Below are 19,384 nucleotides of genomic sequence, written 5' to 3' on the forward strand. Positions count from 1 at the left end.
AATATGTTTGCTGGAGCGCAGCACATTTGTCAAAGGTTACATATATTGCACACTCATTTACACCGTCACTGAGAGACAGAAGCGCGGAGTGCTGAGCTGGCCACACGTGTGATGCTTTGATGCGCACTGAACTCTGCTTAAAGAGAAGCAGAGGGAGATTATAAATCGACATGTCGGTAGTAGCTGATACTCGCCCCCACACACCTATCATCACACAGTGGCTCAGTTACCCAGAGGCTTTTGTTGTCATGGTGATAACCAAATTGTGGCCTTCACAGCTAAATGATACTCAGACACACGTCTCAGCATAACGATCAGCTAAGATATTCCTTGGAGGGTAAATTGGTGTTGATATATAATTGTGAGGCTAATTGTGCATGGATTTGCTCAAACATACACCATCAGGCTTCCTTTGAATGTTAGAGACTGTTGATTTGATTGGACTTTTAATATTAGAGCAGTACAATGTACTGAGCTCCAATGTTCATCAGCAAGAAATATGGGACCTAAGCAGCTGTTTCATGTGATTTTATGTTAAAAACAAACAAAAAAAAAAAAAACCAAGCATGAGTGTAATGATGAGGCAAGCATTTCCCATATGTACACGAAACTGAAAAGTTCCAATAACTGCAGCAAAAATGATCATAGCATTTCAGATAATTATCATTATTTGCCAGAACATTATCTTCATGCACTATTGTTCAACACATGGATCTTTCTAGTAAAAAAAGTGAAATAACAACCAGAAAAAAATGCTTGTATCTTATCTTTTTTTTCATACATTTACATTTAAGTTATTCATATATATTCATAGTTTACAACTATGGTCATGCACTGGAACTATTCCAGAGTTGTTTCATTTGCATTTTTATTATCATACACATTTAAAGATACCAGATAAATCCATTAGATCATCAGCTCTTTTTGTGGTTTTTAAATAAGGGAGGTTACCTTTCAACATAACACTTGCTAATATGAGTAAAACCACTCTTAAAGATATTAATATATTGTCCTGTGTTATCTTTTTGTCAGAATTTGGCCTTTTTTTGTTTATTTTAAAACCAACACTTAATGTTAAGGTAAATTTTGAAGGAGGCTTCACAGGAGAATTTAGTTATTTAATAAATATACATCTTAAGTTTTTGTATCATATATTTGTTTATAAATATCTATTTTTATAGTATCATTATAATATTAAAATGTTTTACATTATAAATGCAGTTTTTATTAGTACAACAGTGTTTGGAATTATTTTGGTAACCTACTGTACTGTAATGTTCAATAAAGTTTGGGGTTTTGACTTTAGCCATCATTTCTGCACAGTTCTCGTCTGATATATATTGTCTGCAAAGGTTAGTTAACGGTTTATTACACATATTTTGTGGTTATTAGAGTTTGTCAATAGCATTTGTTTTAATAGAAATCTTCAAAAACATCTGTTTTTAAGGAAAATCATGACTAGTTAAGTTATAAATTAACTCTAGCTAGTGCTAATAATATAATTAGCATGTAGCGCTAGGTAATTTATAACTTAGCTAGCCATAATTTTACTTAAAAACAGATGTTTTTGAAGGTTTTAAGAGAAATCTTCAAAAACATCTGTTTTTAAGGATATTATGGCTAGCTAAGTCACAAATTAACTTTAGCTAGTGCTAATATTATAGTTAGCATGTAGCGCTAGGTAATACAATAGCTTGCTAGCACTCTTGCTCGCCTGCAGTTTTGTATAAAAAGCTGTTGTGGTCTTTCTGTCTGAACAGGCGAAACAAACAGAATGACAAGCAGGGATATAGTTTGCAACAAGATCCACTTCAGACATGACCCAAAGTGGAGTAGGCGCCTTGGGCCTGTGGAGGGAGGCGGGCTGCTGCTCTGTGTGGCCTGCCTCATTGAAATGATTGACGATGAAGACATAGCAGTGAGAAGAAATATATTTATATACATCTCCATGTTATAGCTGTTTACTGTGACTTTACATTCTCTTGCACAACCTTTAGGAAGGATTGGGAAATGTGTATGAAAATTGCATTATGCTGTTAATTTCCCTTGATGCTCAGCTGGAGCTTTATTTACCCTCCTATATCTCTCCTCCTACACGCTTGTCTGTGGGATGCAGTCTGTGAGGAAGTCTTCTGCCTTGTCCAGTGTAAGTGGAGTGCTGAAGTGTTCTCCGGGGGCTTTGAGAGAGCTGCTCCAACAGGACCACAGAGTCTGTCTGCATTTTACAGCCAAACTATTGGGTGAGAAATAGTAACACATGCAGCAGATTAGAAACAGAAGGAATGTCTAGCAAGGGCGATTGTGAAGCGCTGGACTTTCACCTCTCACTTGCTATCTCTCTAAAGGTGCAAACAGTTTTATGCTAGGTAGGAAAAATCAGACTGGAATGCACTTAGAAAACAAGGAGCATCAACAGTACTATTGCAGTGCACAGACCTTCAGTCAGTACTGACAGTCCTAACCATCACTGGCAAACTGTTTTCTCACTAGCTCGAGCTTGATTGTTTAACATTTGCACTCCGAAGCTAATCACCACTGGGTTAGTCCACTGTTGTATTGGTGGTGCAGTCACATTACAGCTTTTCTGCAAGGTCAGGCTGAACAGAGAGAACAATTGATCTTAGCAATCAACCAGAACACGATACAGAAATATTCACACTACTGGACATAATAGTTTTTGCGTTGATTTCATAAAAAAAAAAAAAAGATCCACGCTGATAATGCAGTTAACCTTGAGTTTACTACTTTTCTTTTCTTTGGAGAGGTGTGCTTGGTAGTGTGATTAAACCATTATACTGATTTGTGACTTTGATGTGATGCAGTAATTTGGGCCTTAATTAAGTGCTGTATATGTAACTGATTTTCATTTTTAATGACAGCCACATTAAATCTCATTTCATAGATGGAATCATCAAACTAAGTAGCCACCAAAAAAAAGATCACTAGCATGGGCTGCAGGCTAGTGGACAGCTTTGCTTTTAACTATGACGGGGATTGGGACCCACACCCAGTTTCATACCTTGCTCAGGCAATTAGAGGATCATCAGGGGGTCCTTTTGTCCCTCTGTGGGGGGATACTCCCACTAGGTTTATATCTGGGACTCTCCACCATTTCACCTTAGAACTGAAGAAGCTTCTCGCATGAGAGGTGAAACGTCTTCAAGTAACTTAAAGAAGTCCAGACGCTTTTCTTTGCAAGCTCCTTTGACTAACTATGACGGGGTTTCTGAAATTATTTCTGAAATGTTTGATTTAAAGACACAAAATACGAGCTATTAACAAAAGTATAAAACATATAAAACTATCAAGACTTTCATTATTTGTGATTTCTTGTTTGCATTTAAGTTGTAGCGTAAGTTATTTCGACTCCTGTACCGTGAATAATTCTCTGTGTCAACATATCGGATGACATGACAGCAATAATTTTTGAGGATCTTTAAATATGGAATGAGTTGCCGTGCCGTGAAAATCCCAGTGGAGCCAGTAAGACTGTTAATATATAGACCTGCATTGTGTTTCATTATTCTCACAACACTAAATTACTGACTCCTCTATTGCAAATGTTACACTGCTATAATTGAACCTCTGTATGTTTTTTTAATGCTAGATCATCCGAGGGTTTTATTGATAACTTCCTCATTGGAGGATTATTAGGTTGCCGCATTAAGTGCTATGTTGAAACCATTTAAGCTCTAATCAAATTAGCACAATAAGAGGATGTGTGGCAAAATGCTAAGCCATAAAAGCTCTGACCAATCTGACAAGACGTTAAAAGAGCTATTAGAGTTCTTGTGGGATTGTCTGGATGAATTGTGCTTCTCCATCTGAGCATAATCCAATAAAAATATGTCTTACATTCATCACTACACTGAGTTGGTTTCCTTTAACATGCTTTTAAGATAGTACTTTATCTTGGATGTCCAGCAAAGCTAATGCAAGGTAGAGTACCCTGTACAGTATGATCCAATAGATCTTTATTAGCATGAAGCCCCATCTAATGTCTCTGTAATTTGTATTTTCTATTTTGTCCTATTTCATCCTTTTTTTTTTGCATAATGACATTAAATTTCTTCCTCCTGTACTTCTGTGTAGAAGCAAGAGTGCATGTGGTTTTTGAAGTATGCCTTTTAAAATCTGCTCTGTCATATCTTCTCTGTCCCCAGGGATGCTTCAAACTGCAGAGGACCCTGTAACTCTGGAGAAGGTTGACCAAGGTGAAGAGATGCCTCTTTCTGGTTTGGTGATGTATGCTTGTGTGTCTGTGTGTGCTCAGGAAAACACACATACACACTCTATGTACAGACTCGTGCTCACATTGCACTCACGCAAACATAGATAGAGGCCTTCTATGCAGTTGTTTTTGTGAACGCATACACACACACACACACACAGTCAGTGTTTTTTGTTTTTTTTTGGAGGATACACATAAGCCTTCTTGCTGATAATGGTCAGGGCTGGTGGCTAAGGCGATCTTTGACTCCACATGGAGGCTTTGACGTCATTCCACGAGTAGATAATCTTTCACTGCTACTTCTTCAAAGCTGAAATGCGAATTTCTCTTTGTACTTAATGAGTTTATTTGGGCAGCCAAATGCAGATTATTCTGTATCCTCAATCTTGGCCTCGTGGCAAAGTCTCACTTTCAAACACTCAGACAGATTTTCCCATTGCAGCCTTTCAAAAATGCTAAAAATAAAATTTTTTAGTAAGTCCAAATTAATTCAGTGCAATTCACTTTTATTTTATTTATATAGCGCCATATCACAAGAGCAGTTGCCTCAAGGTGCTTTATATTGTAAGGTAAAGAACCTACAATTATACATGAGAAAACCCAAACAATCATATGAACCTCCTATGAGCAAGTGCTTTTGCAACAGTGGGAAGGAAAAACTTCCATTAAACAGGAAGAAACCTCCCGAGTCAGGGAGGGGTGGTCATCTGCCGCGACCGGTTGGGGGTGAGCAGATGAAGACAGGACAGAGACATACTGTGAAAGAGAGCCAGAAATGAGTAATAGCTAATTAAATGCAGGTATATAAATGCATCATGAGTGAAAAAGGTAACTGAAGAAGAAACACTCAGTGCATCATGGGAATCCCCCAGCAGCCTGGACCTATGGCTGCGAATCAAATGATTTTACGGGAGCTGTCTTAAAAATGCCCAAGGGACTGCTTTTCTGTAACAGTTAGAAGAGTACTTAAAATGTGACACTGCATTTGGTTTCTGCACAGACAGTGTGTAAAGCACACGTTTTGTAAATCACTTGAGCGCTATAAATAATGCAGTCATAGTGTGAGGAGATAAGAAAGAAGGAGAAAGAAAGCCTACAATCTTCACAGAATTGTTCAGCTTTGCAGTTACAGCTTAATGAGAACTTGCGTTGTAACTGAGAGGAAAACCGATGCATTAAACATTAAACTTGCATCTATTGCAGTTTATTTATTTGGTACACTGCCTTTTTGATATGACAGGGTAGGGCTGTTCGATATAACAATATATATCGGATGACGATATAAAAACATCTATCGTTTCAGATTACGCTATCGTTTTTTCGTGGTGTCGCAAAATAAACTGTTTACGGCAATATTTTTTCGTGGTTTTGATGGTCACTGTAGTGGCGATATTAATTTGTTAAAGTTCTCCCTTTCTCTTATATTTAATATAACCACACTACGGCGGACAAGCGACTGTTTTTGTCATTTGCAACCACGACCGTAAAACATTGGCGTGGCCCCGCCGTCCGCTTGTTTGTTTTGCATATTAACCTTTCACAATAAAGCTCAAGATCCTGTTGAGACTTTTCAAAACAAAATAAATTATGTGAAAGTGTATGCAGAGTTTTTACAGATGAGAAGGAAAAAAGATGCGTTAGGTACTAAAAAAATAAACCTTAGACTCAAACGTTAGAACAGGCTTTTCCCCGCAGCACGCCGTGTAATAAATACAAAGAAAACGGCAGCCGTTACAACCTATGCCTTCATGCATCTGTTAAAAGTCTCAACTCCAGGTACACAGCGCCCAGCTGAAAACACTTCACGCAAGTCGAGCTGCCCGAGATTCACAGAATTTACAGAAAATGTTAAATTTTTGTGATTTATATCGTTATCGGGATGATAGATATCTTATATCGGGATATGAGATTTTGGTCATATCGCACAGCCCTATGACAGGGTTTAATATATGTCACTACTGTTTGGATAACGCTTGTATAACACCCAATAATGGAAATATACCACAACTCATAGCCTGTTGCACACCAGTGCACATCCTTTAATGGAAACAGGTTCTACTTGCATACGTATCATTATGTCTTGCACAGTTTTCAAATTGAACTTGCCCCAAATGTTATGTTTAGTTTGCAGTATGGGACTTTTGCCTTTCCCCTTTGGCAGGGAGAAAAGTAACACAAACATTCTCCATACGTACTCACGACAATGCTAATCCCTGTTTGTCCATCACTTTTTTTAGACCTTAAAAAAAGCTTCCTAAACCTTCCACCTAACATGATATTGTTTTCTAGCACTACTTATGCCCTGAGCTCACTCTTCGTCATGTGACACATGAACCATGGAGCCACTGGAGCTCCAGGGCGCTAATGTCACACTAGACGCCAGCTCTAAAATTTCAGTATGCTGTAAAATAATGGCACATTTATCTGATACTGATTAACACTGATCGGTAGAAATGTTTGGTAAGGGCTTAAAGAAAGGGCTGTAAGAAATTGCTGGAGGTTGCTGGCAGTTGCTGTGAAACTAATTGCTAAAGCTACCTTCATACAGACCCAGAGACTGGTCAGTGAACGCTGGCAACTGTATTCTCTGACAGGTAGCAAGTGGTTTGCTGGAGGTTCCTGGCAGTCGGCAGGGTGTAATTGAGGGTGTACAGTGCTGCACCAAAAATCTCCTTGCAGTTCCTTTGGTTGCTAGCAGATTGCTGCAGTTAGCATGTAAGAAGCTGTCTTCTCTGCAGACTTGCACTTTTTGAACTGTGTTGGTTGCAGGCAGCATTAAGGCACAACCTTTACTTTCTCCATTCCCAGCTTGCATTGCACTTCTTCAAGTTTCACTACTGCTCGGAATAAACGGTGACTGCACCGTAATGAGCAACCACACCAATCTGCTGCCAACCATGGCAAAGTTTTCAGTGCACAACCCTCCCCCCAGTCAGGGAATGCACATTTTCCACTAGCGCCTTGTGGTTGTCAGGCTTGTGTGACATGATGCCTTATGTAACGCAAATTCCTTAACTACCATTATTTAAAGGCACTTCATATTTAAGTAAATTCCTGTTTGAATCATTTAATCATGGCCCCAGTTCAGAGAGAAAACCCACAAAATAGAACCGGAGTCCTATTCCATTATTCCTAGCTGCGGTATTCAGGCGACCGGGCCTGCTTTGAACACTCTAATTTTTTCAAAGTAAACGCTTCGGACCCCGCGGGACACTCAGCTAAGAGCATCGAGGGGGCGCCGAGAGGCAGGGGCTGGGACAGACGGTAGCTCGCCTCGCGGCGGACCGTCAGCTCGATCCCGAGATCCAACTACGAGCTTTTTAATCGCATGCAAATTTCTAAAGCAGTGGTAGAAGATTCTGAAGGATAATTTAAAACTTCAAAAATTATACACCTGGATTTTTCATTAACATTGACTGTTTTGATTTTCTGTCTTGTAATTGCAGTGACTGTGCGAAAGTGTGAAACTGCACTTATCTGTGATGTTTATGCATACATTTGTGTGTGTGTTTACTTGCGTCAGTGCTGGTTCAGCTACTCCTGGAGCTCCAGAGCGAGCTGTCATTTCGCTTCGTTTTGGATGAGATACACAAACAGGTAAGACAAATAGAGAAACGCTCCTACTCATGTGCACGTGCAGGCAGAAGAACATGCCCAACATCTTAAAAATTTTAATAGCACTTGTGTAACTAGCGTCATACTCTCCCAAGGCTGTTTAGTAAACAGACAGTGTGCTTGTCTCCCTCTTGCTGCTGTTGTGTCACCTCAGGGGGAGACAGTAATGGAGAAGGCTCATCCTGCTGCAGGTGGAAAACAGTATAGCTGTGTATACTGATGATGACAGAAAAATATAACACCAGCCACAGCAGACAAGTCTCATTTATGCTACAAGAACAGAGCTTGATTAGAAGTTTTGACACAAACTGTTAGTGGAAGAAATTGTTTGGTTTTTTTTCAGTTTAAACACGCAAGCTCAGGTTAACCCTTCTTCTGTGTATCACTATGTATGGAAGTGGCCTAGTGTTATTATGCTTCATTTTTCTTGCACCAGATTTGGTAGAGTTGCAGTTGTAGGATTTTTTTGACAGGATCATTAACAACAGTGTTTACTTACCCATTATTAATTCTCCAATTTGCAGTTGGTATTTGGTGGAAATAAAAATGTCAGCTTTCGATAGAGTGTTTCCTACCTCACTCAAAGCTGGTGATGGGGGACAAGGAGGCAAAAATCTCTCGAGTGTCTCTAATCCTCTGAGCCCATGGTCGTGTGTGCTTGGCCTTACTGTTGTGGAGCTCTCGCTGAATAATTTCAGAGATTTTTTATCGAGTGGAAATAAAAAACTTAAGCGGTTAATAACATATATGTAGTAGGATATTTAGGTTGTTGTAGTAGTTTTAAAATATATTTTGGTCATTTTGAAGATTTTTTTTAACCTACCATTAAAATAGACGTTTAGCTTTAAGACACCTGTGCTTTATGATCTAATGCATTAAGATTTCCTTCATATTACTGTGTGTGTGTGTGTGTGTGTGTGTAAGTACTCATGATTTTTTTCTGTGTTCTTTTTCTAGCTTACTGAGCAGCTCAGTGTGAAGCATTTCCTGCCTACATTCAGCTTCTTGGGTAACCTAATAAAAGCTGCCCCTACTGTGTCCCAGAGCCTTGTGACTCATTATGGTGAGACCCTGGAAATGACACTCAGTGAGACCTCAGAGTAATACAGGGACACGTAGCCCCTAGTAGTAGTAGTCTGTTTTCATCCTTGTTTATATTTTCTTTACAGTCCATTATCAAGAAAGGTACATCAGTAAGCTCGTCTCTCAACACGAGCGTGAACTTTATCTCGTCAAGTGATAAACAGTTCTTGGAAATGTTGTAAGCAACGCATAATTTTTCCCCTTTGTTTTTATCAACACTGGATACGGGTGGAAAGGTGATGCGTGGACTTATTTACAAAGTTCATGCTTCATGAATTCCTCTCATTGAGATTTATAATCCGGCGCTAAATACTTTTTAAACTGTAAACATACTGCTGTGTAGCAGGCCACAGCCACTGACCCCTTTGTATAGCAAAGACATTCATTTGCCTTACGGGGAATGTATAGAGTATCTGCAAGAAATTGATGACGTGCGTTGATTCAGGTCAGTTTTTAAAAATGCAGTTGAGACAGGATCGGTCAGGTTTCAGGTAGCTTACTGTGCAGTCTCTGTTTCACTCTTCACTGTGGCACTGGAGAGGCAGAAACTGAATTAAAAATGTATTATTTTCAGGGGCTAAGATCCAAGAATGTGTTCGAAATGTGTTCGAAATCTTCCACTTCACCTGAAGTGGAAGAGGAAGATATAAAGGAATACATAATTTTCCTGATCTCTTTTGTCTTAGAGAGCCATATCTACATTTCAGTCACCGTAGCCTATATTGATCTTCTTAAACTGTATCCAAGATGCATGGAAAGCATTGTCTGCATGTATTGGCGACATATCCAGGACGTTCTATACCAGCTCAGACAGGCTACAGCCTCCTGAGTCCCCTAGTTGGATAAGAAAATTGGCTGATGGAAATAGCTGTACTATGTCTACTTTTGAAACCAGCTTTCTCATGCTGTGCCCTATTCCACCTCCTCTGCCTCTAAGAAATTAGAAAAAATCACACAAGTCTATCTTCCATATCCTTTCCCCTGAACTCTCTCAATTCAATCTCTCTAGCTGTTATGACCTTTTCAATTGCTCTCCAGCTGCACCGAGATAACCAACCTTAAAATTCCATCTGCATAGCCAATCCCATACCAGCACCTGCTGAAAGTAAAATAGCAAAAGCTACAAATACTGCAAATGTTCATCCGAACCTTTTCCCTGAATCTCCCCGTCTATATGAATGTATTTATCTAGGTACAAAGCTGTAGTATAGCGAGCTGAAAAGATACTCCTCCCCCAACGCACAGTTGTTGATTTAATCTCTTTTACAACCACCTGTATGATATCTTTGTACTCTCCGAATCATTTTTCCACAGTGCTTATTAGGCTTTGTCAATCAGCTTCGTGTTCGTGTGTGCATTGTGCTGTGTTTGTGTCACGCCTGACTGCTTGTCTTTACGATCGAGCGCGAATGTGGTCCTTATGCCAAAAAGACAGCCACCGTAGTTATTTTATTATGCTATGTGTGTCCACCTCTCATGTATTTTCATGAGTTTTCCAAGCTCCCTCCAGCAGCTGCAGGTAGTGGTGAGTTGTTACAATGTTGATGCAAGATGTGGGCTGCCACTATTGACTGTGTGTGCCTGTCTGTGGCCTGTCACTCAGCAAGTCTCTGTGGGGCTGTTTGGACTAACGACAACAGCAAGGCAATGACAACACAAGCCCAGAGCACCCAGGAGATTTCCCTCTGTCTCTGACTCACTGGCTGCCTGTCTTTCTGACTGATTAACCCCTCTTTTTGTCCTCACTCGTTGACTTTTCTCTTCCAGAATTTTCTCTTCGATTTCTGTATTGCTGATACTGATTGAGGAGCGGATACAGACAAAGCAGGGAAGATGGAACAGATAAGAAAAATGGAAGGCAAAAAGAGATAACAAGAGGGATGAAGGAAGGAAAGGACAATAGTGCAAGTTAAAAATGTTTCTCACAAGCTGATATGTAAAAATATCAACCATCTAAAATTAAACAGTTAAATGGCAAGTTTCATCATTTCTATAGCTTTGCATCATCTCAGCATTCAGCATTTCCGCTTTGTTTTTGGTTTTTTGCAAGCACTTTTTTATGCTGAGACTTTTCACAAGACATTTTTTTTAGAAAGTGCTTACAAAAATATAGAGAAACTAAAATGTTTTTTAATAGACCAAGAAAGAGGAAGCAGGGTGAAGCAACAAGTGCAAAGCGATGGCTAAATACTGTAGAAAGCGGATCAGAAGCTGAACAGAGAGGTAGTTCAAAGCATCAGAGTAGGGCAGCCAAACACTAAGCAAGGTAAACAGAAATGAACTTTTGCTCTTTTCTTTAAGGAAAGCACAAGACGACCTTTTTGTCTGTTTGCCGTGCCTCCCCCCGTGTTTGTTTCTTTCTCATTGAGTGGCATTAAACAGCAGCACGTCGTTTTATTTCTCATCTGTTCTTTTGCAGCTCATATTTTGTTCCCTACATTTTTTTTATCCTCTGTCTGTGGAGGAGTTACCACCCCCTCTACCTCTTTTCCCTTCTTCTCCCCCACCCCCACCGCTTCTCTCTTTATGCTTTGCTGTCATCTTGGCCGCCTCATATATTTCGGTTTAATCAAACATGTCTGGGAGCTTCTTCTGCTTCACATGGGTTTTGATCTGCTCCAGAGAGCAGCTGGCTTGGATTTGGCTCTCCTGCTCTGTCATCTCTGTCTCTTTCTCTCCATGTTCGACACTCGCTGAGTCCCGTGTTGCTTTGTGCTCTTATCCGCTGTGCAACTATTCTCATTGTTGCTGTTTTAGACATATTTGACTCTTTCACCCCTCTTTAGCCACTTCAGTCTCCTGCCTGTGTCTCACCTGCCATCGCGTATACTGGTGTGTTCACACTAAATTCTTAATTTTTTGCCCTTTTATTTACATTGATGTATAAAGGAGAAAATTATGAGTAATTAAGTTCTCCTAGCAACAAACTAATGTTAGGGTTCAAATTATTTTGTGAAAATAATTATAAAAGTACTCGTGTTTTTATATTTTTATGCTCCAATCTACGCCTACATAGTTTTTCAATCTAGTCTGCTCACACTCTCATCTGCCGTTTAACTCTGCTCTCTCCCACAATTGCCAATCTTCAACCCTTTCATCTTCAAGGCAATTTTCCCTCCGACACTGGGTCCACCGTTGTCTGTCATAGGTAGAGTTGAAACTCTCCACCTTGTTCCCAGCAGTTTGCACTTTTTCCATTTTGTAATCTCACTGTCCTTTTGTGGTGTCTGTTGAGCTTCTCTCACAGTAATACAATTACTTCACCTCTGGGTTTCTCTTATTTTCCTGCATTTCTGTACATACTCGCAGACTTCTTTCTTGGTAATTGAAATGTACAATATCTTGAAATGTCACATGATGTTGCAATTATACGTCTATTTATGCACTTATCAGCAGCTTTATTAGGTACACCTCGATAGTACTTGGACCCCCTTTTGCTTCCAAAACTTCCTTAAATCTTCACAGATTCAACAATGTCCTTGAAACATAACTCAGAGATTTGGTCCATACTGACGTGATAGCGTCACACAGCTGCTGTGGATTTGTTGGTCCACATCTGTGATGTTAATCGCCTGTTCCACCACATCCCAAAGGTGCTCCATTGGATTAAGATCTGGTGACTGTGGGGCCATTTGAATACAGTGATCTCATTCTCATGTTCAAGAAACCGGTTTGAGATGATCTGTATCTCTTTATGAGTTATCGTCTAATCCTGCTCAAAGCAGCCATTAGAAGATGTTACATGAAGGTCATAAATGAATAGACAATACAGCAACAATACTCAGGGAGGCTGTGGTGTTTAAATGAGACTCACTTAGTACTTAAAGGCCTAAAGTGTGCCAAGAAATTATATCCTCCATACCATCCACCACTGCCTGCCTGAGCCCATGAGAGAAGGTAAACAACATGATTTTATGTTGTTTATGCCAAATTCTGACCCAACATGTAAATGTTGCAGCCAATATTCGCCCAATTTTCTGTTGTCCAGTTTTGGTGAGTCACTGTAAATTTTAAGCTCAGTTTCTTGGTCTTAGCTGACAGGAGTGGCACCCGGTGTGGTCTTCTGCTGCTGTAACCCATCTGCTTCAAGGTTCAACATGTTGTGAATTCAAAGATGATTTTCTGCATACCTTGGCTTGAGTTCCTGTTGTCTTCCTATCAGCTCAAAGCTTTCTTGTTATTCTAAATGCATTGAGTTTCTGCTCTCTGATTAGATAATGGTGTTAACAAGCAATTAAGCAGGTGTACCTAATAAAGCAGCTGCTTCACAACAACATACAGACACTTAACAACTATACCACATGATTATGCCTGTGTCTTACTTGTGCTCTAAGTACTTACCTGTTTCCATTTCTCTCCACCAGTGCCCCTGTTAGACCGCCTGTGCTCAGCGCTGCTTTTCCCAGACGAAGCACTGAAGGGTGCAGTGGTGTATGTGTGGCTCCAACTGCTTGGAGCTCCTGGGGGCTCAGCAGCCCAGTCCTTGCCTTCTGCTGTTAGGGACAGAGTGTGTAATGTGTTGCTGAAAACATTAGCCAATGCCAGCTCCCCGCAGCTCCTCAGATATTGTGTCGGTGAGAAAAATATTTTGGTTGAATACATTTTATGAGTTTTATTTTTTGGGGGTGATTTTTTAAACAAATCCTTATATAACATAGTATGTTTTACAAGATGGATAAAGTAATGTCGATGTAATTTGATACAGCATGTTGGGAAAATGACAATTGATTATCATAAAGTAATCTCAAGGCATTCAGTTTCAGATTTTTAAAAGTATAATTGACTACATCAGTAGCTGCTTAAATGAAAAATTGCATATATTTGCGTTTTTGAAGTGCAAATTAAACTGATACCTAACTAGAGTGAAATTGGTTTTCTACCATCTAAAAGTCTGATCATGTAGATTTTTGTTATTCAGGCCTTAAAAACAAGGATCTTGGTGAGATTAAAAGAGAGGTGGTGAATTTGTAGCAATGTATGAAACAAAATTTCACTCCCTGCTGGCTGAGAGAAGACAGCCGAGGACTTATTTGAATGGCAATGTGGTCATTTGACATCTGCCTTTCGAACTGAAAAAAAAAATGTAATTTAAGAAATTTCCCTTACTTTGTACGGCTTAATAATAACAAAAAGGAGTTGTTTTCTTCCCTAAATCCCCCAAATCTCCTTAAGAGCAAAGCTATATGGAGAAAGAGGGAGGATTATGTGGAGATGAAAGAGTCCTGCTATCTGGAGGAGCTTTGACTTATAAGGACAATAAGCTTGCAGTGTGCGCTTTGGTGATAACCAGAACTGAGATCTACATTAGGTACAGACATTTACGAAAAATAAGACAGAGTCATTATCTCCCAGAAATTTAAAGTTGGAATGTATGCCACTGTAATAACTTGGGAGAAAAATGTGTTGCACAGCAGGTTTGAAATAGAGGTTGGTTTGCAATTGCAAAGTAAACATGGCTGAACTGTTGTTATTAGTTTAATACCAGCAAGCTTACCTACGATAGCAGCAACATGATGGAAGAAGCAGGAGGTATTATTAATTTTATTTAGCATTTGGAAATGGCTACAATATATAAGTAAGATTATTGTATTTTAATAATGTTGCACTTTGGGAAGTTGCATTTTTGTATTTTTATGATTACAAATCGGTGCTGAGTCTGAAGAAATCCCTCACCGTGAGACTTTTATTATTATAGAAGGTGTTTAATATTTATAAATGATTATCTAATATAAAACTTCCCTCTGTGATATTTGAAATAGCCCAGTTTATTATCAAATTAATGGTGGCGATTTTCAGTGGTGACACTGACACTGTAGGTACCGGTAATATTTGTGCACCTTTTATTCTAAATTTAAAAAGAAACCAGACAAAACATGAATGTATTTATCAGCACATGCATGTGTAGATCTCAGCCATGTTTAGGCCTTTGTATAAACTTTGCATCGTGTTTAAAACTTCTGATCTGTGTCATTAGTATCTGTAACAGCTTGTCTTTCATCTGTTAGGCCTGCTGTCACAGCTTGTGCATCTGGCTGATGCTGTGTCAGTTCTGATGAACAGCCTGAGCTGTCAGGTCATGTGCGATGAGAACGAGGACATCCTCGCCAACAACAGCCAGAGCCTCAGCCAAAACCAAGACCAACAGCCCCCTGACCACTGCCTTCTGCCTCTCATACTGAAAAAGGTCTCTGTCCAAACATCCTGCTCTCATCCCCAAGACCTGCATTCTGGCTCTGACGATAATCATAACAAGAAGTTCTAATCCTGGATTATTGTGCCTTTGAATAGGGATTCAGTGGGGTTTTACCCTGGACAAATATTTGTGGTTCATGTCTGGGAAATCATTGTGTAGTTTACATCTCGTTAGATTTTCTCAGTGATGACTCACATTACAGAACAGCTAATGACGTTGGGAGGTTTTATGGAGGGCTCTGTTCTCTAATGTGTTGCTTCTAAATGAAACTCTTAACTAAATAATCAACGCTGTGACGTCAGACCAGCACTGTTTTGGGATTGGTTGTCGGTGAAACGACTACACCCTCAGCCGTATATAATCTGCACCTAATCCATTTCTGTGTGGAATTTACAAAAGTATAAATCCCCCCTCGGTACACGAGTCAATATGTTGTAGCTCCAGACTTTAACATATTCAAACGAAAACAAGAAGCACTCCGCCAAGGCACTTTACTTTTAGGGGAATAGTATTATATAATTTATTTATTCATTTTTTTCTTTGTTCTTTTTAAATCTACTTTATGAAGTTTTTAGTGCAGTAAGAATCAGATAAAGGTAGCATGACAGATGTTTACTTTGATTACACAAACATTATGTAGGAGTAGGTAATGGATGATAAGTACTGATTTGTAAATAAATGAACATGAATAATTTGAGCTTATTATATAAGATTATACTACAGTATATTTCTAACTAACTAGGCAGCTTGTTCTCTTTCTCTTGACAGTATTTAACATATTCTAGGGTCAACTTGAATGAAACGAGGGTCAAAGGTGACATGATATTTAGATACAAACTGTACACCAATATCATTGCCTGATTGGTGCCAATGCAAACAGGCAGCATAATTTTAAGCAGAGTTTTAAAGAGAAAAGAGAATTTCTGAAAGTTTGACCTTAAAGAAGAGGTCAGAGGTCAAACAAACGTAATATTTAGAATACCAAAATATACTTCCCTGTATATCGACAATGGCACCAAGGAACATAAATAAATCTGTATAGCATTATTATCTCTTTGAACTTCAGATCAGTCTCTTGGCCTTGAAGGAGAGGTCAAAGGTTAAATGTGACACGATACTTTAAAACTTTAAATGGTGTTTTCTGTATGTTGATAAGGTTTTAAGGCTGTTTGTCAGTTTGCGGCCAATAAATCATTAAGTTTACCTTGAAAACCTGGGTGGATGTAAGCCAAATTTGAATGGATTGTTAACATGACCCCACTCGACACCCCTAGAAACTTTTAATAGAATTCATTCAAAACTTTTTGAGCTTTACAGACTCAGAGAATAAACATGCACACACACACACACAAGATTAACCTTCTTGGCAGAGGTAACTAACACACTAAACTGCAATGCCACACAGTGCATGGAAGATGGGAGCCAGTTGTTGCTTTAGTCTATCATGAGCCGTTAGAATCGAAGAGACATTTATAGTGTAAACACTGTAGTACTATGGAAGTCTTGCACACTGTTTGATTAACACGCATCTTTATTTAAGTCAAGGATTGAAAAAAAAAAACATAAATTGTGTCTTTCAGTTGCTTCTGAGTGGCGATGAGAACTTGCAGGTGACCAGTGCAAAGTGTATTGCATCTGTTCTGGTTCATTCCCCCAGTCAGTACAGTGCTCCCTTCATCAACGCTGACGTACCTGGTAACACGCACACACAGGCACACAAACACAGTCGCTGCGATGAGTTAATGCCTTCTTTGAATTGTTCTATTAATGATTTCCTCTGTGTTCCCTGTGGATCCTTCTCTTTGTCCAGACTCCTGTTATTATGTTATCTGCCACTTTGTATTTCTTATGCTGTTTGCCTGCGATTATTATTGTCATTACTTTTGATGAGGCTTTGGCTAACATTGTCATAATTTTTGCCGTACTGTTTTACATGGCCCTGTTATATTTTTCCTAGTTACATACCTGCATATGTACTGTTACAACGATCCATCTGTATAATGTCAGCAGCCCCACCCGCCTGCTGCTCAGACCTTTTATTGTTCAAGGACGAGCCAATCAGAAGAACGAGGGAAGTAAAAGCAACTTGTTTCAGACAGAAGATGTGCTAATGGGCTACAAAAAGACCCGATGAAATAATCTAAATAAATATTATTTTGAACTTTGAATCATGTGAAGCTTCTCTAGTAGGGTCCAAGAATAAAAATATGGAGCTGGGAATGAGCATAACAGGTCCTCTTTAATGTGCAAGAAAACATTGCCCTACTTTCAGAAGAGTGTTGTAGTAATTCTTCCCTGTCCTCTCTTTTTCTTTCAACTTTGTTTAAAAGAACGAAACAAAGTTTTAAAATTGTCTTTTTGTCACTGTTTTTAAAGAGTTTCTGTTTGACCGTCTGGCCTGTAGTAGCAACGAGGTGCTGCTGTGGTCTGCCTACAGCTGCTTGCTGCTACTAACTGAGGAGCCCCTCTTTTTCTCCCAGTGTCACTCTGTTTACGGTGAGAACACAGGCTGTAGGAGCACGACCACTTTATCTCTCTGTGTGAATGCAAAGACAAAATATGTCACTACTGCAGAGGCTCCGGTTGCGAATGGCATAAACAAGGTAAGATGGAAGCGTTTGTTTCTCAAATGTTTTGGCTTCACTTTTGTGCAGCTGCCTCGACATCCATCTTTTAAATCTATGGGCGAGAGAGCCGAGACAGCAGATCAGAAACCATTCCTGAGTGAATTACGACGATGCCATCTCTGTTTTTTGTCTTCAGCCCTGGGTTTCGTTGTATATCGGTTAACATATCTGAAAATAGCTGCTGCTGGATAATTGATGGAAAGACAGGTCCTTGACAGCTTAGATGGAATGACACTGCACTCTGTAATTTTTCTGACAGCGACTGGAAATTTTAATAAACCCTCCAAAGTGGAAGTTTCTCGACATCTGCATCTGCTCCATCTGCTCCCAGTCGCATTAAAATTGAATTTAGACCAATAGAATTTGCTACTCTATTCTGGGTTATTTCATCTAGACAGCTGGTGCTTTTGTAATATAACAAGAATCAGGCAAAATGGCCAAATATTAGGAAAATGGTTACAGAAGCGAGCAGTAATTGCTGATTGGGAAAAAAATGTCACAATATTGCATTTCTTAGCATTGTTCAGACACATGCATGTGTATATGTCACTCTGTGTGTGTGTGTGTTTGTATGCCTTTGATGTGAGCCATTACAATGGATTATGCATGTGAGGCCCCACAGTAATTGCAGCACTTCAGCACCACCCCAGAGAAATAGTTTGAGAAACACTTGCTATGCAGACTTAATTTACCAGTACACAGGATATCTGCTCTAACCACTCCTTGTTGCTGTTAGGTTCTTGCTCTAGGTCAGTATGAACACAGCAGCAGACTCCGTGTAGCAGTAAATTAGAAAGATGTACCGCTGTCTCTGTTTGTTTAACATGCAAGGCTGCGAGTGCTGTTGTGTGTGCATCCTTTGTGATACATTTATGAGCATGCCACTCATTTTAATATGCGAACTTGCTGTAGGCTGTAGTCTCTCAACAACTCTTAAGAACTTTGGCACCGAGCAAGGTTAGAGAGTGTTTTTTGGTTGTTGTTTTTGTGTCTGCTCATTTGAGAGTTCGAGTATTTCTTTGAAGCAGTGAGCATGTTTGTGTTGCAAGCTAGGTATGGAGTCCTTGGTGCGCAGTCTGAAGGAGTCTTTGCAGCTGACCAACCTGGAAGTGCCAAAACAAGGGTTGCTGCTCCTCAGAGAAATACTGGAGAGGTGAGATGGATATTTATTTTCTTCAGTTACTCTATTTATTGACTAGCTCTATAGTGTAGTAGTTAACACTTTTCTCTAACAAAACAAAATAAAAAGGTCACCAGGAGGGCAAACAAATCTCTGGGAGGCATGCCTCAAATGGGGCATTGGCATGACAAATCTGTGGCAAATCAAATATGCAGATCCATCTGCTACGACAACCCCTGGCAAATAAGGGAGCAACTGAAGAAGACATGATAATCACTGGGATCCCAAAGTAAATAGATTAATATTTAAAATGTTATTATACAGTTTACAATATGGCTCCCTCAGAAAATACGCTGGTGATTAGCCAAATGATATTAATATACTATATTGCCAAAAGTACTCACTCACCCATCCAAATCATTGAATTCAGGTGTTCCAATCACTTTCATGTGTATAAAATCAAAATCATGATAGCTCAGTCGTGAAACTTCCTTGTTACTAAATAATCCACAGTC

At 39.4% G+C, this 19,384-nt stretch overlaps 1 protein-coding gene across 1 annotated transcript in view; it reads left to right on the forward strand.

The window, feature by feature from the left end:
• Positions 1 to 286: 286 nt before the first annotated feature.
• The window catches only part of mei1 (meiotic double-stranded break formation protein 1), a 59,922-nt gene continuing 40,824 nt past the window's right edge, over positions 287 to 19,384 (forward strand). Inside the window, exons 1-11 of the mRNA XM_005737949.1 lie at positions 287 to 337; positions 1,761 to 1,918; positions 2,117 to 2,240; positions 4,164 to 4,214; positions 7,755 to 7,828; positions 8,804 to 8,909; positions 13,294 to 13,503; positions 14,935 to 15,113; positions 16,703 to 16,817; positions 17,499 to 17,618; positions 18,803 to 18,902. Coding sequence (XP_005738006.1) covers positions 1,775 to 1,918; positions 2,117 to 2,240; positions 4,164 to 4,214; positions 7,755 to 7,828; positions 8,804 to 8,909; positions 13,294 to 13,503; positions 14,935 to 15,113; positions 16,703 to 16,817; positions 17,499 to 17,618; positions 18,803 to 18,902 — 1,223 coding nt within the window. The 5' untranslated portion in view covers positions 287 to 337; positions 1,761 to 1,774. The remainder of the gene's footprint in view (positions 338 to 1,760; positions 1,919 to 2,116; positions 2,241 to 4,163; positions 4,215 to 7,754; positions 7,829 to 8,803; positions 8,910 to 13,293; positions 13,504 to 14,934; positions 15,114 to 16,702; positions 16,818 to 17,498; positions 17,619 to 18,802; positions 18,903 to 19,384) is intronic.

The sequence above is a fragment of the Pundamilia nyererei genome, unplaced genomic scaffold (genome assembly GCF_000239375.1).
Source record: "Pundamilia nyererei isolate P.nyererei 1_Seehausen unplaced genomic scaffold, PunNye1.0 scaffold00081, whole genome shotgun sequence".
NCBI classification, from domain to species: Eukaryota; Metazoa; Chordata; class Actinopteri; order Cichliformes; family Cichlidae; genus Pundamilia; species Pundamilia nyererei.